Source organism: Bombus terrestris, chromosome 11, assembly GCF_910591885.1.
Source record: "Bombus terrestris chromosome 11, iyBomTerr1.2, whole genome shotgun sequence".
In the NCBI taxonomy this organism is placed as follows: domain Eukaryota; kingdom Metazoa; phylum Arthropoda; class Insecta; order Hymenoptera; family Apidae; genus Bombus; species Bombus terrestris.
The window spans coordinates 15,061,391-15,086,344 of record NC_063279.1 but is presented as its reverse complement, the minus strand read 5'-3'; the positions used below and the strand labels follow the sequence as shown (position 1 = coordinate 15,086,344).

The following is a 24,954-nucleotide window of genomic DNA, read 5'->3' as shown; positions in this document are numbered from 1 at the left end:
ACTTTAATTCGTTTGCTTTCGCAGAATTCTCGAAATTCTTTACCCTTAGAACATCTTTCCTGATCTGCTATTATCCGGCAGGGACTTCCGAATAAAAATATAGCGGATTTAAGCGCTTTAATGGTGTTATGGAAATCTATCTTACGATTATGATGCAGGTATACGAATTTAGTGAGCACGTTGATCAAAACAATGACGTACTCCTTTGAATCGCTTTTACCACTCAACTTGCCTGTTATGTCCATGTGGACCGTATGCCAGGGCATGCTGGTCTTAGGTATAGGATGTAGTTCGGCTTGTATCTTACCTGAACTAGCTTTCGAAACTTGACAAGCATGACAGTTCTCAATGAATCGGCGAACGTACTTCGCCATCCCTTCGAACCAGTAATACTCGTATAGTTTCTCGAGCGTTTTCTCCCAACCTAAGTGCATAATTGACTGGTGCACATGGTTAATAACAGACTATCTAAAACCTCTTAGGACTACAGGTAAACAGAGAGTCCTGTCTTTTCTTTGTATCCTACGGTAAAGAGTACCGGACCGTAATTCGTATGTATTCGCGGTGTCTTCCGCGAGCTCATCGTTTTGCAATTCCTTGACGATTTCCAAGGTTTGAGAATCACGACGTTGTTCGGCTAGTAGCCAGTCTTCCGATATTTCGGCCAGATTGATTTCTTTCTCCGCAATTTTATCAATTTTACGGTGGTCTAAATCTACGGGGTTTCGCGAGAAGAAATCTACGTGGGCTGTCCGTTTACTTTCCAGATACATAATGTCAAAAACAAAAGTCTGCAAGTAGGCCCATCACCGATGGTCCCTGTCATTTAAATGTACTTTATTACTCGACGCTTTCGACGAGTCGCAATCCGTGACGACAAGAAATTCCCGTCCATGTAGATAGTGACGGAAACGCTCGACTGCGTTTACGACTGCTAACGTCTCTAGTTCGTAGGAATTATACCTAGATTCTGCGAGGGTAGTTCTTTTGCTGTAATACTCTATTGCTTTGCCTTTACCTTCGACTTGATGCGTCAAAATCGCCCCGTAACTCTCCGAGCTAGCGTCAGTATGTAGTTCTATCGGGTAACTGGGGTCGAATATCATTAACACCGGCGCGTCGGTCAGGGCGGAAACTGCCTGTTGTCTTATTTTCTCGTGCCTATCTGTCCAAGTTATATTTCTGTTATTTGAGATGAGCGCATACAGGGGTTTCATCACCTGTGAGAATTTAGGGATGAACTTTCGGAAGTATGAAGCTAACCCTATGAACTGCCTGAACTGTGTGGCGGCCGTTGGCACAGGTAAAGAACTTAAGGTGTGTATTTTACCCGGGTTGGGACGGACTTCTTCGTTATGAATTACATATCTCAAATAGAGCACCGATGTTTTTAGAAAAGAACATTTCGCAAAGTTAACAGAGAATCCTGCTTTTACGAGGGTATCTAATACGGTGTTCAATCTTCCTAACGCTTGATCTATCGAGTCGGCAATAACTAGAACGTTATCGAAATAAATAACAACGTACGAATGAGCGAGGTCGCCTAGGGCCTTGCGAATGGCCCTCCGAAAGACGGACGGCGCAATTTTTCAGTCCAAACGGCATCGTTATCTACTCATATTGTCTGTCGGGAGTAACGAACGCTGTATACTGCGCTGAATTAGGATAAGTAGGAATTTGGTGAAACCCGCTGGCCATATCCAGGCTAATAAAATATCTCGCCTCTTGCAATCTCGCGACTTGATCCGCAATAAGGAGTAAAGGGTACCGATCCGCGACGGTACTTTGATTTAGTTCTCGGGGAACCACTCGTAATCTATCTGAGCCGCTTTCTTCTTCACGAGTTACGTAAGGCTCGCGAATGGCGAATTACTAGGCCTTATGATCTTTGCTTTAATTAAAACGCTTATTTTCTCACGTACCGCTCTTCGGTCCTCCTCACTAAATCTATAAGAACTTCCTCGTACGGTGATGTTAGGATCAATTAATCGTATTTCTAACCGGCCTGTATTTACGCGAATACGTAGGGAATCCGTAACGAATGAATCTTTGAATTTGTCGAGAAGAGAAATTGATCGACTTTTATTATTACCATGTACATCAGTGTCAGCTTCATTAACGACGATCTCGTTTGCAGTGGTTTCATTACAGACATTAATTATTTTTGTTTTACACATAGCGAGGCTATTTTGTGTAATGTTACGTCAAAACCCAGACTTAGAGTTCCGCAACTAATCGCGATATCATATTTTAGATAACTATCAGCAAGGACATGAGAAATTGTCTTCAATGTAAAAATCATTAATACACACGATGAACAAATGGGAGGCGTATGTTTAATACAAGTATTTCCTGCTCCTCGCATTACTAATATGTCAGTCATTCTTTTGCCAGAAATCTCGAGGCCACGGACTCTTTAATTAGTGAACGCTCGGCTCCCGAATCGGAGTAAAATGGAAACGACTCACCCAGATGACTTGATCTACCCGATGATGCTTCCAGTACGTAGAAGTCGACTCGCCACTTGTTATTGAAATTATGGTTTTCTTTCATAATCAGGTTGACAGTTGCGCCCCGTGCAGCGGGGTCGGAACGTGCGATTTTAAGGGTTAAAACGTGGTAGCGAAAACTTGTTAGGTTTCACACTCGATTTTGCACTAGCGACTGGGTTACTCGCGCGCGATGGTCGTAAGTTCTAACACTGTTATAATCGGCACTGATCCCACTTCTGATGTCGGGTTGGCGTTACGATTAGAGTTAGGGTTAAGGGCGTGAAACGAATCCCTATTGACGCTAGATGTGATCGTTATGCGATAGAGGAGATATTTACTAGTGCAAATATGACTATGATGGAATTGGACAAGTAATCGCGATAATTAGATACTCGAGAAGCTATTGACAATGATCCTAGGCTCAATAACGAATCCGCGGTCAACGGGATGACGAACTTTACCCTTCGTTAGCGTCTAAGTTACACTGTATGTTAGAGCAAGGGGCAATTATTACGTATACGAAAGACAGGTCGATTACTGATGAGATCGCACTAGAGAGAATGACTCTCCGTCACGGTGACGCTGTCGAAGAAAACTATGATGGGTGTGCCTAAGGGCACGAGATCATCGGATTCGTGGAGAAAAGTCTTCGTTCGAAGGGTGAGGGAAATTGACGTTGCTGTTAATTGGTCAATTTCCATGTTGGTGGTTAGAGAAAAATATTAGCCGTCCTTGGGGAAAGTTGCTAGCGAGAAGCGTCGTTCGTGGAAGGATAGATTTCTCTTATCTTCCCGTAGTTGGGGCACAGGCTATTTGTCTATTTGAAAGACTTTGTATAATTGAAACTTAATATTCGTAGCGGGTACTCGCCCAGCTAAACATATACTGTGGAGATGCGTTGGCATCTGGCAATCATCTTACCCGAAGGACAAAGTCTGCGTGTGGCGAGCCACGGGGCAGAAACCATTGAAACGTTTACCGTCGTGCCCTGTCCCAAGTATTTCTTTTAAGGAGAGCTATAGAATTACTTCATGCCTATGTTAGACAAAACGTTCATCCCTTTGACCGTGGCTACGTTCGGCGACTGATTGTCGCCTCGAGCCCGAGCTCACTATCATAAATCTCAAATAAATACAGTCGGATCGAATGACAACAGTTTCTTAATACGGCTATGGTGAAATCTAAATTACAATACTAGGGGTCTTCCCAAAGTTCCAAAGGGAAGGTTCCTGTGTTCTTTCATCTCCGACATATATATATATATATATATATATATATATATGTATGTATGTATGTATACAAATATTTACCAAAACTTTCTGGATCTGTATCCCATAATTCCAATTCAGCAGGTGTTAAAAGAAAATAATGTGTTACCAGCCTTGAACAAATTTCTGCTAATGTTTCAGGTGTAAAAAATTCTTGTCTCAATTGATTTGCTCTCAACGTTAAAGGATTTTTCGTATCTGTATTAACAAATTTTCAAGCTTAATAAATCACACCCATAAATTTACAAAATACCATTATCCATCATATATACCTTTGAGAACTTTAGCTGGTTTATAGTATGTAGATAATAAAATGCCTTTCATTAAATTTAAACACTGTATAACAAATCTTTCAAAAGCTAGGGCTTGACCAGCTTCAGTGAAACAATAAAAAACAGAAAATTCTAATGATGTTGGTATTAGTTCTACATAGCAAAATGGATGCATTTCTAATACTCCTATTAATACTTTAGTTAAATGAATTATAAATTTATCGCATACTTCCATCTGTATACCTCTTGAAATTAATGTCTTTCCTAGAATTATATAAAAATCATTATTAAGAGAGACAAATATATAACTGATATTAAGGGTAGTATCAGAGGAGAAATATACTAACGACATTCAAGACAAGTTCTTGCACGTTCAAAAACAATTTCCAAGAATGACATAGCATCATGGGATTCTGAAGGCTTATTAAACCCATTTACAATAAGTGTTCTAAGAATTCTCAATAGAAGTAACGCTTTTTCCAAAGCTTCCTGTATCTGATTTGTGTCTGCCCCATTTGATGCCATTATAAGAAAAGATTCTGTGTAAGTATTCCACACATTCAGAATAAAACTGAACACACTACTGGTTAATTCTTGGAAGAGTCGTCTGCCAGGAACTAAACGTTTAGAGGCTAAACACTTAACAACATGATGTAATATTAACAGTGCCCGATGCTGGGCCAAAGGATTTTGTTCTCTTATAACATCCAATAAGGTTGGAATTAATGAGCGCCATTCTCTAGGCCAATCATATCTGCACAACATTATTTCGTTTAACTTATTTTATGAATCAGAGAGAAAAATAAACGCAAATTATTTAATCAATATCAATTACCTTGCAATTTTAGCAATGAGAGCTGCCAATTGGATAGCTAACTGATTTACAGGTTCTTCAAAGTTTACTATTAAACGTTGTCTAAGAAATTCCTTTTTGTCATCTGCAATTCCACTGTAGTAATAATGCATGTTATTTATTAATTAATTTACATTAAGATGTTAATACTATTAGCCAAATTTGATTGCGTTAAAGAATACTTACTTTGGAGCATTTTTTCTCCAATATTTATCAACACCATTTTTGAAACATAAAATAGCCATCCATCTAATATTGATACTCAAGGAATGATTAGAAAACACATTCTGAAATAATTATTAATATTTTACTCACAATATAATAATTAGACTTTCGTTAGTAATGAAAATAAATAACCTAAAATAATCTTACGTACATAAGCAAATAGTATATGCTTATATATGCTAGTTAAAATAAAAATGATCAGGAATAAATTTTTGCCTCCTTACAATCTAATCAAATTTATTTTACATTTATTCATGCAACTTACATATAACGCAGTGTAGAATCCCCTTTCAGTTTCCCATTGTTTTAGAGTTTGTTCAGCTGGTTTCAAAATAGTGGGATCCTGACTACCCGCTTGTTGAAGGACTTCTATCACTGCGACATCCATCTTCCTACAAAAAATTAATATATTCAATGTTTTACATTAAATTCAAATAGCTCATTGTTATTTGTTTTCCTCTGAAAAGATCGACTAAACTTAACTTTTTTCGGAAATATCTATGTATTAAATCAATACATGACGAAAATCATCAAAGACACTCTACATCAAAATGTCACACACGCCCGCAAGTCGGCATTTCAGAACGCTGCCCCCCTCCTGCTTTCGTCTCTTTCTGCAAAATGACAGTTATTGTTATAGTGTAAACCACCTTATTACTCGTAAAACGCGATTCTAGTCTAGATTTATTTATCCATTATTCATATATCGTATAAGGTATGATCAACCTATTATGATAATGTTATTTACTCATGTATTTAAGCAAAAATTCTAATATTTCCAAAGAGCTATCCCAGAACTAAAAACTAGTTCTTTCTAATAGACAACAGTATAAATAATACTGTTGATAGAATATGTTTCAATATTTACTTATCTTTTAAAGATAAAGAAACAATAATGTTTCTTCTTGCATTTATATATTTTCTATATAATAAAATATGTACATATACATTAGTGATTTGAAATATTTGAAAGAAATGTTATTAATTTTCTTCACATCTGTTTGTCAGAGAAATGTAATTCGTTGATGAATTAATTTACTACTAAAAATTTAAGCTATAATTTCTATGAAAACATAAGTATCAATATGATTTGTTTACAGATTTATAAGGAGTTTGTTTATTGCTATTTTCACTTTAAAATTTCATTGGACTTAAACCGGATATCCGGTGCACGCACTCTACTACGCATTCAGTGTCCGCTTGTGCGATATACGGTCTTTCTGTTTATAGCTCGCTGCATTGCTTGATACTTCTCACAATGAAGGTACGTATCCAATAATAATTTCAAAATCTAACAAATATTACAAACAGTTACTATAAAAATTTATATATTGAAATGCTATAAGTAATTTTAGATATATATAATTTATGAAACATTCGTTTATCTGTATACCTAACCAATGTTAAAATAAGACTTATTTCATTTATCTTCGGCATAAGTAGCATGAAGCAAGTCATATCCAAATGTAGAATACTTAACCCCTTATCCTACAATATCGTGCGAGAGATATGGTACGTCGATCGGGCCAAATATAAATAACACGTGTGAGAGACATGGTAAGTCATTCGGACCAAAAGTAAATAATACGTGTGAGAGACGTGGTACGTTCTTGGGGCTACACGCGACAAATACTTACTAATTTTCTTGGCCGCATTCGGATATGCAAATATATTTTCTTGAAAAATATTAGAAATTTATTCTCAAAAATGACTTCATAAAGAATATTAAGCGTTGTTGGGAACATTGTAAATTCAGCTAACATTGCAAAAAGTGATTTGATAGATATTTTAAATAATGATAGTGACAGTAGTGATATTTCACTTCCTGTACGAAAACGTTGTAAGCGACTGATTATTGAAGATGATACCGACGATGAAGACCACAGTAATCATCAACAATCAGCTATGGATTTGGAAAGAAGAGACTAATGATCCAAAAATCTGGAATTATACAGAAATTCCTGGCATAAAAGTGGCAATTTTGAATCAGTTAGGTGAAAACAAAAAAGAATTAGACTTTTTTAATATAATATTTGATAATATATTTTGGGAAAATATTGTCATGGAGACGAATCGATACGCAAACCAAATAATGAACAATGAAAATAAAAGACTAAAAATAGATAAAACTTGGTTTCCTATAGACTGTGGTGAAATCAAAATATATTTTGCACTATGTATAATAATGGCTGAAGTTAAAAAACCAACAATTCAAATGAATTGGTCTAAGAAAGCAGTTATAAAAACTCCAATTTTCTGAAAAACAATGCCGTTCAAAAGATTTCTGCAAATAACTAAATGTTTGCATTTTGCAGATAACAATTTGGCTAACAATACAGATAAATTATGTAAAATAAAACCTGTGATAAACTTTTTGAATCAAAGATTTAAAGAAGTATATACAATGCAAGAGAACATTACTATCAATGAATCATTGATGAAATATAAGAGACGCTTATCCTATAAACAATTTAATCCATCAGAAGGGGTAAGATTTGGTATAAAATTTTATAAATTATGTGAGTCAAAATCAGGTTATTGCTATGACCTTAAAATATACACTGGTAGTGATAAAATAAATTCTGGTAACAGTGCATTTGAAAGTGTTGTCAAAGAGCTATCACAGTCAATATTACATAAAGGACATACTTTATATTTAAACAATTGTTCTCCAAAACTGTGTAAAACTTTAATTAACAATAAAACTAATGTTGTTGGAACAGTGCACTGGAACAGAAATAATATGCCAAAAGATTTTTATAAAGTAAAATTAAAAAAGGGTGAATATATAATGAGAAGCTGCAATGGAATAATGGCATTAAAATGGAAGGATATACGAGACATTTATATTCTTTCTTCAAAACACAAAATAGCAGAATGATAGGAATTGACCGGCAAGACCGAATGCTAGCATGCTTCCCTGTGATGAGGAAATGTATGAAAGGATACCGAAAAGTTTTCTTTTACCGCTTTGATATTGCTCTGTTTAACTCGTACATTTTATTCAACAAAATAAATACTCACAAAAAACAGACTTATGCTGAATATAGAATTGAAATAGCCCAATCATTACTAAAAAAATGTACCATTACCAGAATATATACGAAAAGGACGATTATCGAATGGAGATTTACCAAAGAGACTGCATGGAAAACATTGGGGTCATTTTCCCAAGCATATAGATCCAACACCATCGAAATCAAAGCCACCAAGAGCTTGTAAAGCATGCACAAAACATAAAAAACGTAGTGAAACAACGTGGGAGTGCAAAAGATGTAAAGTTGCATTACATGTACCAATACGCTTTGAAAGATATCACACGATTGAAGATTATTAAATTTTTGTAAATTTTTTCAAGACGTTCATAATTTAAAATATGTTTTTTTAGAAATTGTAATAAAAATGTTATTGATTTATTAGATTTATTATTGACTTCAAGATAATAAATCTTACTTGTTCAATGATCAGTTGGTAGTATTTATTTATCAAACATCCTGCAAAGTAAAATTAATTGTGCCTGTACACATGCATTTACAAAAAGACACGAACACTCAGCCAAATCATAAATTGGTTTGACATGTGACTGATCTTGTTGTTTATGGCACACACTATTGGAACTTAAATCATAAGGCAAGAGGCTAAATTTTCTTCATATAGAGCATTAAGATTTACAATTTTCATTATTATACTACGAAAGTAAGCATAACCTCATTAAAATGTCTTAGACGTTTAACCTATATTTCACTCTACAAGTATAAACAGCCGACCTTTGTGAATATATTTTATGGCTATTATCAAGCAAAAAATGCTTCATAAGTATAAATCAATTGAAGCCTTATTACAAGGTGCTGTATCTACTGTTATTTTATAGCATAGTGATAACGAGTTTCTTACTAGTCCCCTTGTATTTTGAATTTTTGTTTTAACTTTTTAATAAAGCTTTATATGGCTATGTATATATAACATTTTTGTTTGATTACGTACATTAAATAAACTGGCAAAAGCTGATAAATCTTTGCATATGCTGTATAATATTTGTGTTTTTTAGTTGAACGTATCGTATCCTGCAACAGGATGTCAAAAACTGTTTGAAATCTCCGATGAACATAAGCTGAGAATTTTTTATGAAAAGCGTATGGGCGCAGAAGTAGAGGCTGATGCTCTCGGTAACGAATGGAAGGGATATGTCGTTCGTATCTCCGGCGGCAATGATAAACAAGGATTTCCTATGAAACAGGGCGTTCTGACTAATGGTAACACAAGCATTTTTTATTCTAATTTCGTTTGATTTTAATTTTTTAAAAATTCCTGTAACTAGGGCGCGTACGTTTATTGCTCTCAAAAGGACATTCATGCTACAGACCTAGACGTGATGGTGAGCGTAAACGTAAATCTGTCCGTGGATGCATAGTCGATTCCAACCTTTCAGTACTCGCTCTCGTCATTGTCAAAAAAGGAGAAAAGGTATTAATTTGACTGTACTTTCTATCTATTATCCATGTTTCAGGGTGTATCTTAGAATTGTCTTATTATCTTATGATACTATCGTAAACATGGAAGATTAACTATAGTGTTTTGATTTGGGAGACTGTGTTATGTAATTTATACTTTTTCTCAGTGTATAAGCGATACACTAAAAGTCAACATATCTGTGGATGTAATGATCAGTGAGTTAAGTTATTAACACGTTCACGCCGGCGCGTATCACCGGTGGCTCGCGCTTGAGTCTCGCATCAGGCAGCGTACACTTGACTCACACTTGAATGTTCTATCAGATGGTGCGTACCATCAAAAATGTAGTTCGTTTAGTAACTAGAAAAAATCGCAATTTGAAATATTTGAAAATTTAAATGGAAATTTGACGTCTATTAAATGAAAAAGAAGTAGGATTTATTTTATTTCATCTCAATATTATAAACATACAAAACAAAAATTCGATAGTAAACACAGCAATTCAATATTATAATTACCTTACCTTAATTGTTTATTTATTTCTATTTGCAATTTTTAAACGCACTTGAAACAAAGTGCTGGCTGGCTCTCACAATGATTGCAGTATATCGTAATTTTTTTAGTTTTTTTTCATGGCATAATCTCTAATTTTTTTTATATAAGCATTTATAACGTTCCTTACTTCTTTTTCTTGACTTTCTTACAGATCCTTTATGTGAATGGAGAAAATGTGAACATTTTGTGAAGGTATTTGCTTTTCAATAGCCATTTCTGCAATGTGGTGATTATTGGTCAAAGATGAACAATAATTTTTTCTCTAAATTGCAAAATATTAATATCTTTATTACATTATCTTTGATATATGTACCACGGAATTATGAGTCAAGTCCCTCATATTAATTGTATAATAATTTTTTTGTACCATTTAACGGTTTTCCGTAAATAACTACAGTACGATGTCATTTGATAGGATAAGTCATCACCCCTTTTTGCATCGTTATAAAAAAATATCAGACTTTACTTCATCATTTTTTCCTTGAATAATTGTACACATGTGATTCTTGGAAGTAGTAAACATATAAACTGGTCTTTTGTCAATCCATTTAAAAAATTTAACTCTGCTACGATTTTCAAAACTCACAATGTGGCCCCGTTTTTGTTTTTGTATCGTTTGTGGCGGTAGAAATTTTTTGTTTATTTTTACAGTACCACAAATAAATGTTTTTTTCTGCCAAAGTTTTTTTCTTCAACCAAGGGCACACTCGTATAACAGCTATCTATGAATTGCATGTGGCCTTCAAATAATAATCCATACGAGTGCTGCCCCACGGCGAGAAATACAAATTGCAACGCCCACGTGAACGTGTTAAAGAACATTTTTAATGCTAAGAAGCATTTAATGTATAAGTTGATTAAATTCTTACAGGATATCCCGGATTTAACTGACAAGGAAGTCCCACGCCGTTTAGGACCCAAGAGAGCGAGCAAAATTCGCAAACTATTTAACTTATCGAAGGAAGATGATGTCCGTCGATTCGTTGTGAAACGACCAATTCAAAAAGAGGGCAAACCACAGCGGTCGAAAGCCCCTAAAATTCAACGTCTTATTACCCCACTTACACTCCAGGTTTGTACATATATGTATCTATATTTATATTGTTGTTTTGTTTCAGTTAAAATTTTTCAAAAGTATGGAGTTTATAGTAAAATAAAAATATGTTTATATAGAGAAAGAGGCATAGACTGGCTCTAAAGACGAAGCGTTGCTTGGCTCGCAAGCAACAAGCAGCAGAATATGCGAAGCTGTTAGCACAACGGCAAAAGGAAGCTAAGAATAGACATCAAGAAGAACTAAAGCGAAGACGTAGTGCTTCTATACGAGATTCCAAATCGGGCAGTCAGTCTGCACCCGCCATTCAAAAGTAAAAGACTGCAATGATACCGTCCAATACAATATGAAACTAACAAATTGTGTACAAATATGTTGTATATAAACCTATTAAATATTAGCTGTATATAAGCCTAATAAATATTTATATTTTTTTTGTAATATCTTGTCTTTTTGTAATATCACTTACATGTTCCATATTCGTAATGTTCATATATACACTATTATACTCGTCTAAATTTATACAGCATATACGTAAGGTAGAAGCTTATCATTTTAAGCAATTAGTAATTTTTAAAGTTTCTGAAATGATTAAGGTGGAATTATAGAGGTCATCATCAACATCAATGGTTATTTTAATATTATTCTTAATTAGTATTGTAGAGGTGGTATATGTTGTCCGTGATAGTAGTAATTGCCGGCTGTAGATGTCGCTGCTGGGATACTGCTAATTATTCTTCCATTTTGATGCGTGGAAGAAAAATAGGATCACGGGCGCCGGGAATCGAACCCGGGTCCCGAACGTTCGAAACCTAGAGTTGGTTGCTTAGTTAGTGTCGAGTAGCGGTATTTGTTGTCGAGTGCCGCTACAATACATCCTTACCAGAGATAACATTATAGATCTTAACGTGGTAAAGCGTCAGCCGATTGTTGTCCTATCCTTGCAGATGTTGTGCGATGTCTTCGATATGGTCATGGATACCTCTCGGTACGGTGCAGGGCGTTCCGTGTACGGTCGTAGGACTCTGTTCCTCTCTTTAGTATGACGTGCTGGTGGTGATGCCCATGAACTTTGCGATGGCTACATCACTCTTTTTTTTTTTGCGTGAGGAGGGGAAAATGCTATTACGCATGCCCCGTAACCCGCGTCACTGGGTTATGTGGGAGTCGGTCGGATGTCGTTGCCATACCCACTAAAAACCCCTCCTCCTTCTTCCTCCGCTTTGAGGGCAGACAACCCCGGTAAAACCTGTCGGCAGTCATCAGGGTTGTCCTTTCGTGCCCCGTTGTATCTACCTCTTCGGGCAGTTACTGCTCATGTCATCTTCTCAGCCAGTTCAGGATACTGGGCTGATCTCCTTCTGCGGTTTTTCGTTCTTTTGTATTCTTGCCTTCATTGCTCCGCGTAGTTGTTGTTTCACTCGTTCTCCTCCTTGCCTCTTCCCAGGCCCTCGCTGTCACCCTCCTGTGACACATGACGGTCTTGCAGAATTGCCTGAATTTATTCCAGCTCTCGTTCTTGGCGGTCACCGTGGCGATCAGATTGTCCACGCCTATCTTCTCGCCAAGAGCGTTCTCCAGCTCGATCCTTCTGTCCTTTCACTTCGGGCACGCGAAGAGGGCGTGCTCTGCATCGTCGTTAGGGTCTCCACAGTTGAGACAGTTGCTGTCGCTGTCCTTGCCAATCCTCTTCCTATAGACACCGAAGCTCCCATGCCCGGTTAGAAGCTGCATGGTGTGGTGATCGATGTCCATCTTCTTTTTGGTAAATAGCAGCGCACTCGGTATTAATTTCTTCGTGACATTCTCCTTTTTGTAGCTGTTCCATTCCTTCTGCCACTCCTCTTGGGCCTTCTTGCGAATCGCCTCCAGTTCCTCCTTCAGCTTGCAGCCGTCATCAGCGCCAATCCTGGACTCATGGATCTTGTTCCTCTCGTAGGTCTCTCCGAGCATCTTTATCCTTACGTAAATCAGGAGATTCCCGATCAACACGCAAAGTGCCGCGTGGGAGACGGTACGGTATGCCGTCGTTGTTATGCACAGGGCCGTTCGTTGTGCTCGTTTCAGCTTTTTCGTAATAATAATAACGTATGACGTTATATAGCACTATCATATAACGTATAAAGTTGTATACTGTTACGTAATAACGTATCACGTTATATAGTATTACCATATCACGTATAACGTTGTATACTGTTACGTAATAGCGTATAACGTTATATAGTATTACCATATCACGTATAACGTTGTATACTGTTACGTAATAACGTATCACGTTATATACTATTACGTAAAAACGCATAACGTTATATACTATTACGTAATAACGTATAACGTTATATAGTATCACTATATCACGTATAACGTTGTATATTATTACCATATAACGTATAACGGTATATCCTATTACGTAATAACGTATAACGTTATATGGTATTGCCACATAACATATAACGTTGTGTATTATTACCATATAACGTATAACGATATATAATATTACGTAATAACGTATAACATTATATGGTATTGCCACATAACGTATAACGTTGTGTATTATTACCATATAACGTATAACGATATATAATATTACGTAATAACGTATGACGTTATATAGTACTATCATATAACGTATAACGTTGTATACTGTTACGTAATAACGTATCACGTTATATAGTATTACCATATCACGTATAACGTTGTATACTGTTACGTAATAGCGTATAACGTTATATAGTATTACCATATCACGTATAACGTTGTATACTGTTACGTAATAACGTATCACGTTATATACTATTACGTAATAACGTATAACGTTATATACTATTACGTAATAACGTATAACGTTATATAGTATCACTATATCACGTATAACGTTGTATATTATTACCATATAACGTATAACGGTATATCCTATTACGTAATAACGTATAACGTTATACGGTATTGCCACATAACGTATAACGTTGTGTATTATTACCATATAACGTATAACGATATATAATATTACGTAATAACGTATAACGTTATATGGTATTGCCACATAACGTATAACGTTGTGTATTATTACCATATAACGTATAACGATATATAATATTACGTAATAACGTATGACATTATATAGTACTATCATATAACGTATAACGTTGTATACTGTTACGTAACAACGTATCACGTTATATAGTATTACCATATCACGTATAACGTTGTATACTGTTACGTAATAGCGTATAACGTTATATAGTATTACCATATCACGTATAACGTTGTATACTGTTACGTAATAACGTATCACGTTATATACTATTACGTAATAACGTATAACGTTATATACTATTACGTAATAACGTATAACGTTATATAGTATCACTATATCACGTATAACGTTGTATATTATTACCATATAACGTATAACGGTATATCCTATTACGTAATAACGTATAACGTTATATGGTATTGCCACATAACATATAACGTTGTGTATTATTACCATATAACGTATAACGATATATAATATTACGTAATAACGTATAACGTTATATGGTATTGCCACATAACGTATAACGTTGTGTATTATTACCATATAACGTATAACGATATATAATATTACGTAATAACGTATGACGTTATATAGTACTATCATATAACGTATAACGTTGTATACTGTTACGTAATAACGTATCACGTTATATAGTATTACCATATCACGTATAACGTTGTATACTGTTACGTAATAGCGTATAACGTTATATAGTATTACCATATCACGTATAACGTTGTATACTGTTACGTAATAACGTATCACGTTATATACTATTACGTAATAACGTATAACGTTATATACTATTACGTAATAACGTATAACGTTATATAGTATCACTATATCACGTATAACGTTGTATATTATTACCATATAACGTATAACGGTATATCCTATTACGTAATAACGTATAACGTTATACGGTATTGCCACATAACGTATAACGTTGTGTATTATTACCATATAACGTATAACGATATATAATATTACGTAATAACGTATAACGTTATATGGTATTGCCACATAACGTATAACGTTGCGTATTATTACCATATAACGTATAACGATATATAATATTACGTAATAACGTATGACATTATATAGTACTATCATATAACGTATAACGTTGTATACTGTTACGTAATAACGTATCACGTTATATAGTATTACCATATCACGTATAACGTTGTATACTGTTACGTAATAGCGTATAACGTTATATAGTATTACCATATCACGTATAACGTTGTATACTGTTACGCAATAACGTATCACGTTATATACTATTACGTAATAACGTATAACGTTATATACTATTACGTAATAACGTATAACGTTATATAGTATCACTATATCACGTATAACGTTGTATACTGTTACGTAATAACCTATAACGTTATATAGTATCACTATATTACGTATAACGTTGTATGTTATTACCATATAACGTATGACGGTATATCCTATTACGTAATAACCTATCACGTTATATACTATTACGTAATAACGTATAGCGTTATGTAGTATTACCATATCACGTATAACGTTGTATATTATTACCATATAACGTATAGCGATATATACTATTACGTAATAACGTATCACGTTATATACTATTACGAAATAACGTATCACGTTATATACTACTACGTAATAACGCATAATGTTATATACTATTACGTAATAACCTATAACGTTATATAGTATTACAATATAACGTATAACGTTATATAGTATTACGATATAACGTATAACGTTAAATAATATTACGATATAACGTATAACGTTATGTAGTATACAGTTACAACGTATAACGTTATATAGTATTACAATATAACGTATAACGTTATATCACATTACGATATAACGTATAACGTTACGTAGTATACGGTTACAACGTATAACGTTAAATAGTATTACGACATAACGTATAACGTTATATAGTATTACGATATAATGTATAACGCTATATAGCATTACGATATAACGTATAACGTTACATATGTTTACGATATATCGTATAACGTCATGTAGTATTACGATATAACACATAACGTTATATAGCATTATGTTATAACGTATAACGTTATGTAGTATACCGTTACAACGTATAACGTTACATAGTACTACGATATAACGTATAACGTTATATAACATTACGATATAACGTGTAACGTTTTGTAGTATGCAGTTACTACGTATAACGTTACATAGTATTACGATATAACGTATAACGTTGTATAGTATTTCGATATAACGTATAACGTTATATAGTATTACGATATAATGTATAACGTTATATAGTATTACGACATAACGTATAACGCTATACTATTACGATATAACGTATAATGCTATATAGTATTACGATATAACGTATAACGTTGTATAGTAATTCGATATAACTTAGAACGTTATATATCATTGCGATATAACGTATAACGTTCTATAGTACTACGATGTAACGTATAACGTTGTATAGTGTTAGAATATAACGCATAACGTTGTATAGCATTACTATATAAAGTATAACGTTATGTAGTATACCGATACAACGTATAACGTTATATAGTATTACGATATAACGTATAACGTTAAAAAATATTGCGATATAACGTATAATGTTATGTAGTATACAGTTACAACGTATAACGTTATATAGTATTACAATATAACGTATAACGTTATATCACATTACGATATAACGTATAACGTTATATAACATTACGATATAACTTAGAACGTTATATATCATTGCGATATAACGTATAACGTTCTATAGTACTACGATGTAACGTATAACGTTGTATAGTGTTAGAATATAATGCATAACGTTGAATAGCATTACTATATAAAGTATAACGTTATGTAGTATACCGATACAACGTATAACGTTATATAGTATTACGATATAACGTATAACGTTGTATAGTATTTCGATATAACGTATAACGTTATATAGTATTACGATATAATGTATAACGTTATATAGTATTACGACATAACGTATAACGCTATATTATTACGATATAACGTATAATGCTATATAGTATTACGATATAACGTATAACGTTGTATAGTATTACGATATAACGTATAACGTTAAAAAATATTGCGATATAACGTATAATGTTATGTAGTATACAGTTACAACGTATAACGTTATATAGTATTACAATATAACGTATAACGTTATATCACATTACGATATAACGTATAACGTTATGTAGTATACAGTTACAACGTATAACCTTATATAGTATTACGATATAACGTATAACGTTATATACTGTTACGATATAACGTTTAACGTTATATACTGTTACGATATAACGTTTAATGTTATGTAGTATTAGGATACCACTTATAACGTTATATACTATTACGATATAAAGTATAACGCTGTATAGCATTACGATATAACGTACAACGTTATGTAGTATTACTATATAACGTATAACGTTATATAGTATTACGACATAACGTATAACGCTCTACTATTACGATATAACGTATAACGTTATATAGTATTACGACATAACGTATAACGCTATACTATTACAATATAACGTATAATGCCATATAGTACTACGATATAACGTATAACGTTATATACTATTACGATATAACGTATAACGTTACATAGTATTAAGACATAACGTATGACCCTATACTATTACGATATAACGTATAACGTTAAAAAATATTGCGATATAACGTATAATGTTATGTAGTATACCGTTACACCGTATAACCTTATATAGTATTACGATATAACGTATAACGTTATATACTGTTACGATATAACGTTTAACGTTATATACTGTTACGATATAACGTTTAATGTTATGTAGTATTAGGATACCACTTATAACGTTATATACTATTACGATATAAAGTATAACGCTGTATAGCATTACGATATAACGTACAACGTTATGTAGTATTACTATATAACGTATAACGTTATATAGTATTACGACATAACGTATAACGCTATACTATTACGATATAACGTATAACGTTATATAGTATTACGACATAACGTATAACGCTATACTATTACAATATAACGTATAATGCCATATAGTACTACGATATAACGTATAACGTTATATACTATTACGATATAACGTATAACGTTACATAGTATTAAGACATAACGTATGACCCTATACTATTACGATATAACGTATAATGTTATATAGTATTACGATACAACGTATAACGTTATATACTGTTACGACATAACGTATAACGTTCTGTTGCCACGATAGATAAATACATAGTCATCGTCATCGTAACTTCTTCTTCCTTATACATATTTCTATCAAAATTCAAAGAAATATTAATGTGCATAACTTGTTATAACATACTGAAGCAACTATACTCACTCAAATATAGTTATCAAAACAGGTTTAATAAGTTTTGCACTTTGCCGAGGTGAAGCACATAAACACATTTCAAACACTGTCATTATCATTACAACTCCTTCCGAGTTCAAATCTCCTAAAAGTGGCCTAAGTGTTTCGATTATAATCGCTCCTCTTTGACTTAAAAATTCTTGGGGACTTAATATTACATATGCTTGAACTATATACAAACATAATTTTAAATGTTCAAATGATTTTTCTGAAAAATATAAAGATCATCAAGTTTTCTGCATGTTTATAAGAATCATAGTCAAATAGAATTATTTACTAACCTAATACAGCAGGCAAATTTTTAGTCAGTTCCGTTATAGCCAATGTTGGTGCAGCTGCATTTTGCAGTAAAGCTGACCGTAATCGCAAGCCATCTTCTAACAAATAAACGTGACAATTTTGATTGACGTCACAACTTAATGCAATAACACCTACTACTTGTGGTTCTATAAGGACGCTTTCAGAACCTAAAGCCTAAAAAATAATTCAAATATTATCTATTATTTAAAATTTTTAATAAAATCATTGAGTTATATATTTGATTTATCAATATCAAAATTAATAATTTGATTTATATTAATATAGTTTAATTCATTAAACAATATAAAAAATATGTACCTTTTCCAGATGTACAAGTGTTGAAATTATAGCACATCTTAGCATATTATGTTCTTCACATTCTTGCCAAAGTGCTGGCAAATATGAACTGAGGGCTCCAACAAGTGGGTTTATTTCACTACCAGCATGTTCAATCATAAATGATAACACGTATAACACATACATCTGAAAATTATTTAAAATATGTTTTTGCGAACTACAACAATATTTTAAAAGTAACATATAACAGTATATACATACATACCTTGGTATCACATTCTTTTACTTCTTTTAGGAGCGAAAATAATAAAGAGAATGCTGGTTCTAAATATGGCGAGAATTCTTCCGGATTAAATTGAAAATCATCTATCGCAAGTTTTAAAGCATCGCTTGCTGCTAAGCGAACACCCAGATCTTCTTCAGGACTCAAAACTTCAACCATAAGTTTGTATAATTCTGGTCTTAACTCTGTACTTAACTTAACAGCTGCAATTTTATTACAATACAAGATTATTACATAATAAATCCTACTTGTTTAAAAAGCTGCACTTTACTTACTTGTCCAGCGCCCAATAAGCCAACATACTCGTCTTCTAATAATTCTATAATTGTTACTTCGAATTTTCAACTCTTCTTTTAAGGTAGTTGAAAACCATTGATCAAAATTTACCTAGTAAATAGAAGCGTGATAAACTGGATGACTGACTATTTACACTGATTTTTTTGTGATATTTTGTTCTTACCTCATCGTATAAATCAAATGCAGCCAAACCAACTGCATTATATACTGCATCTTTTACTAGAATAGCATGCAAATTATTCGGGTCAACTGGTTGATGATGTCTTTGCATTAATTCAACTAAAACTGGTACAAGAACTTCTCCAAAATGATGGAAAATTACTACAAACAGACACTCCGTACAAGGCTAAAGAAAATAAAATATTAATTATAAAGTAAATAAAAATGTATAATTTTACAATTATAATACATTTATAAATATTTGTAAATAGTTGGCTATAAAATATTTACCCTTAAGCTATATTTCCATGATTCACCGCCATCATCGACAACTGAAAACAGTATAAATAAGAAATATAAAACATTCTACATACATATATATATGTACGTACAATGTTTATATATATACATAATATATATATGTCGGGTTGGCGTTACGATTAGAGTTAGGGTTAAGGGCGTGAAACGAATCCCTATTGACGCTAGACGTGATCGTTATGCGATAGAGGAGATATTTACTAGTGCAAATATGACTATGATGGAATTGGACAAGTAATCGCGATAATTAGATACTCGAGAAGCTATTGACAATGATCCTAGGCTCAATAACGAATCCGCGGTCAACGGGATGACGAACTTTACCCTTCGTTAGCGTCTAAGTTACACTGTATGTTAGAGCAAGGGGCAATTATTACGTATACGAAAGACAGGTCGATTACTGATGAGATCGCACTAGAGAGAATGACTCTCCGTCGCGGTGACGCTGTCGAAGAAAACTATGATGGGTGTGCCTAAGGGCACGAGATCATCGGATTCGTGGAGAAAAGTCTTCGTTCGAAGGGTGAGGGAAATTGACGTTGCTGTTAATTGGTCAATTTCCATGTTGGTGGTTAGAGAAAAATATTAGCCGTCCTTGGGGAAAGTTGCTAGCGAGAAGCGTCGTTCGTGGAAGGATAGATTTCTCTTATCTTCCCGTAGTTGGGGCACAGGCTATTTGTCTATTTGAAAGACTTTGTATAATTGAAACTTAATATTCGTAGCGGGTCCTCGCCCAGCTAAACATATACTGTGGAGATGCGTTGGCATCTGGCAATCATCTTACCCGAAGGACAAAGTCTGCGTGTGGCGAGCCACGGGGCAGAAACCATTGAAACGTTTACCGTCGTGCCCTGTCCCAAGTATTTCTTTTAAGGAGAGCTATAGAATTACTTCATGCCTTTGTTAGACAAAACGTTCATCCCTTTGACCGTGGCTACGTTCGGCGACTGATTGTCGCCTCGAGCCCGAGCTCACTATCATAAATCTCAAATAAATACAGTCGGATCGAATGACAACAGTTTCTTAATACGGCTATGGTGAAATCTAAATTACAATACTAGGGGTCTTCCCAAAGTTCCAAAGGGAAGGTTCCTGTGTTCTTTCATCTCCGACACGGCCATTCTGACTATCACACGTCCTCGGGTGGATCTAAAATATTGGGTTCTCCCAACATTAGACTTGATATGACTAATATTTTACTCCTTTATAGTTTAGCTAAATTATATTACACTAGTTTATTTATGGTTTAACTAACTGTCCAAATAGATCAAGGGCCCAGGTTAACAACAAAAATTTCGATCGGACGTTCAATGATAAAGTAGGGAAGAAAAAAAACACAAAAGTCAGTAGCATTATGATTGGTATTCAAAGCGCCAGTTGCATTTTGTGAGTTACCAGTCAGACCGTAATGACATGACAGATCATTTTCGATTTCGTACACGGACGAGTCTCAGTTTGTTGGATCATATTACCGCACTGGGCGTGTGTGGGTGCATTGACGTAATAGGTGTGTATGAAGACACTGAATGCGAGTGCAGTGTATGGGGACACTGAACACGGGTGCATTGATGTAATAGGCGTGTATGGAGACACTGAATGCGAGTGCAGTGTATGGAGACACTGAACACGAGTGCATTGATGTAATAGGCGTGTATGGAGACACTGAATGCGAGTGCAGTGTATGGAGACACTGAACACGAGTGCATTGATGTAATAGGCGTGTATGGAGACACTGAATGCTAGTGTGTGGTCACACTAGGCTTATGTGGGAATATCGAATGCTAGTGTGTGGTCGCACTAGGCTTGTGTGGAAATATCGAATGCTAGTGTGTGGTCACACTAGGCTTGTGTGGAAATATCGAATGCTAGTGTGTGGTCGCACTAGGCTTGTGTGCTAGTGTATGGTAACACTAGGCTTGTGTTACATGTCTATGTTACATGTTACATGTAACTATGTTACATGTCATAGTCATAGTGTTAATGATCCTCTGAGATCGGTGTAGTCATATCGTCATTGTCACTGCCATTGTCATCACTACAGACGTCCAACTCAGCAGGAACGCAACTATTCGGCATTTTCTTAATCTGTCATGACTGTATTTATACGATCGTTTGCCATCTAATGTCTTTAAAGTATATCTATCCCCTTCCAAAATCTCTGCTATTACGAATGGACCCTTGAATTTTGGCTCTAGCTTGGTTTGGTTTCTTTTCTCGTTTTTGCGTGGTACGAAATCACCGACATTAAACCTAACCACTTTAGCTTTGGTGTTATCGAATCTTTCTTTGTCGTGTTTGGCGCTACTTGCTATATTTTTTTTTTTTTTTTTGTCGCCTGTTGTCTTACATCGGAGATGTCTATTCCTCTTTCTTCAACGCTATCAGGTAGCAACAAGTCGTACGGTCTTGCTGTCCTACCGATTAGTAGTTTCAGTGGGCTCGCCTTAGTCACGCGGTTGGTGGTGCAATTCAGGGCCAATTGTATCTCCCCAATCGCGTCTTGCCATGACCGCCCGGTCGTCTCTACTACCGTGAACATATTTTCAATGTACGCATAACACGCTCTACCTGTCTATTGGCTCTACTAGCACCGGTCGCTATCAAGCGAACTTTAATTCGTTTGCTTTCGCAGAATTCTCGAAATTCTTTACCCTTAGAACATCTTTCCTGATCTGCTATTATCCGGCAGGGACTTCCGAATAAAAATATAGCGGATTTAAGCGCTTTAATGGTGTTATGGAAATCTATCTTACGATTATGATGCAGGTATACGAATTTAGTGAGCACGTTGATCAAAACAATGACGTACTCCTTTGAATCGCTTTTACCACTCAACTTGCCTGTTATGTCCATGTGGACCGTATGCCAGGGCATGCTGGTCTTAGGTATAGGATGTAGTTCGGCTTGTATCTTACCTGAACTAGCTTTCGAAACTTGACAAGCATGACAGTTCTCAATGAATCGGCGAACGTACTTCGCCATCCCTTCGAACCAGTAATACTCGTATAGTTTCTCGAGCGTTTTCTCCCAACCTAAGTGCATAATTGACTGGTGCACATGGTTAATAACAGACTATCTAAAACCTCTTAGGACTACAGGTAAACAGAGAGTCCTGTCTTTTCTTTGTATCCTACGGTAAAGAGTACCGGACCGTAATTCGTATGTATTCGCGGTGTCTTCCGCGAGCTCATCGTTTTGCAATTCCTTGACGATTTCCAAGGTTTGAGAATCACGACGTTGTTCGGCTAGTAGCCAGTCTTCCGATATTTCGGCCAGATTGATTTCTTTCTCCGCAATTTTATCAATTTTACGGTGGTCTAAATCTACGGGGTTTCGCGAGAAGAAATCTACGTGGGCTGTCCGTTTACTTTCCAGATACATAATGTCAAAAACAAAAGTCTGCAAGTAGGCCCATCACCGATGGTCCCTGTCATTTAAATGTACTTTATTACTCGACGCTTTCGACGAGTCGCAATCCGTGACGACAAGAAATTCCCGTCCATGTAGATAGTGACGGAAACGCTCGACTGCGTTTACGACTGCTAACGTCTCTAGTTCGTAGGAATTATACCTAGATTCTGCGAGGGTAGTTCTTTTGCTGTAATACTCTATTGCTTTGCCTTTACCTTCGACTTGATGCGTCAAAATCGCCCCGTAACTCTCCGAGCTAGCGTCAGTATGTAGTTCTATCGGGTAACTGGGGTCGAATATCATTAACACCGGCGCGTCGGTCAGGGCGGAAACTGCCTGTTGTCTTATTTTCTCGTGCCTATCTGTCCAAGTTATATTTCTGTTATTTGAGATGAGCGCATACAGGGGTTTCATCACCTGTGAGAATTTAGGGATGAACTTTCGGAAGTATGAAGCTAACCCTATGAACTGCCTGAACTGTGTGGCGGCCGTTGGCACAGGTAAAGAACTTAAGGTGTGTATTTTACCCGGGTTGGGACGGACTTCTTCGTTATGAATTACATATCTCAAATAGAGCACCGATGTTTTTAGAAAAGAACATTTCGCAAAGTTAACAGAGAATCCTGCTTTTACGAGGGTATCTAATACGGTGTTCAATCTTCCTAACGCTTGATCTATCGAGTCGGCAATAACTAGAACGTTATCGAAATAAATAACAACGTACGAATGAGCGAGGTCGCCTAGGGCCTTGCGAATGGCCCTCCGAAAGACGGACGGCGCAATTTTTCAGTCCAAACGGCATCGTTATCTACTCATATTGTCTGTCGGGAGTAACGAACGCTGTATACTGCGCTGAATTAGGATAAGTAGGAATTTGGTGAAACCCGCTGGCCATATCCAGGCTAATAAAATATCTCGCCTCTTGCAATCTCGCGACTTGATCCGCAATAAGGAGTAAAGGGTACCGATCCGCGACGGTACTTTGATTTAGTTCTCGGGGAACCACTCGTAATCTATCTGAGCCGCTTTCTTCTTCACGAGTTACGTAAGGCTCGCGAATGGCGAATTACTAGGCCTTATGATCTTTGCTTTAATTAAAACGCTTATTTTCTCACGTACCGCTCTTCGGTCCTCCTCACTAAATCTATAAGAACTTCCTCGTACGGTGATGTTAGGATCAATTAATCGTATTTCTAACCGGCCTGTATTTACGCGAATACGTAGGGAATCCGTAACGAATGAATCTTTGAATTT

General features: G+C 35.2%; 2 protein-coding genes across 6 annotated transcripts in view; one reads left to right on the top strand and one right to left on the bottom strand.

The window, feature by feature from the left end:
- The window catches only part of LOC125385994, a 120,620-nt gene that overhangs the window by 61,156 nt on the left and 34,510 nt on the right, over positions 1 to 24,954 (bottom strand). For all 5 annotated transcript variants that reach the window (XR_007225796.1, XM_048410359.1, XM_048410360.1 and 2 more), the window contains exons 21-33: positions 20,263 to 20,303; positions 19,976 to 20,158; positions 19,791 to 19,902; positions 19,498 to 19,718; positions 19,254 to 19,418; positions 18,917 to 19,109; positions 18,606 to 18,843; positions 5,376 to 5,502; positions 5,072 to 5,172; positions 4,868 to 4,981; positions 4,380 to 4,786; positions 4,033 to 4,296; positions 3,803 to 3,958 (exon numbers count right to left, since the gene is read on the bottom strand). Coding sequence is in view for 4 of the 5 variants with exons in the window: in XM_048410359.1 (XP_048266316.1) it covers positions 3,803 to 3,958; positions 4,033 to 4,296; positions 4,380 to 4,786; positions 4,868 to 4,981; positions 5,072 to 5,172; positions 5,376 to 5,502; positions 18,606 to 18,843; positions 18,917 to 19,109; positions 19,254 to 19,418; positions 19,498 to 19,718; positions 19,791 to 19,902; positions 19,976 to 20,158; positions 20,263 to 20,303 (2,322 nt within the window). In the remaining variant the exon portion in view is untranslated. The remainder of the gene's footprint in view (positions 1 to 3,802; positions 3,959 to 4,032; positions 4,297 to 4,379; positions 4,787 to 4,867; positions 4,982 to 5,071; positions 5,173 to 5,375; positions 5,503 to 18,605; positions 18,844 to 18,916; positions 19,110 to 19,253; positions 19,419 to 19,497; positions 19,719 to 19,790; positions 19,903 to 19,975; positions 20,159 to 20,262; positions 20,304 to 24,954) is intronic.
- Positions 6,233 to 11,612, top strand: LOC125385999 (40S ribosomal protein S6-like). The gene is made up of 5 exons (XM_048410367.1): positions 6,233 to 6,374; positions 9,159 to 9,363; positions 9,429 to 9,574; positions 10,989 to 11,189; positions 11,291 to 11,612. Exons 1-5 carry the CDS (start codon positions 6,369 to 6,371, stop codon positions 11,486 to 11,488), a joined length of 756 nt encoding a protein of 251 aa, XP_048266324.1. The 5' UTR covers positions 6,233 to 6,368; the 3' UTR covers positions 11,489 to 11,612.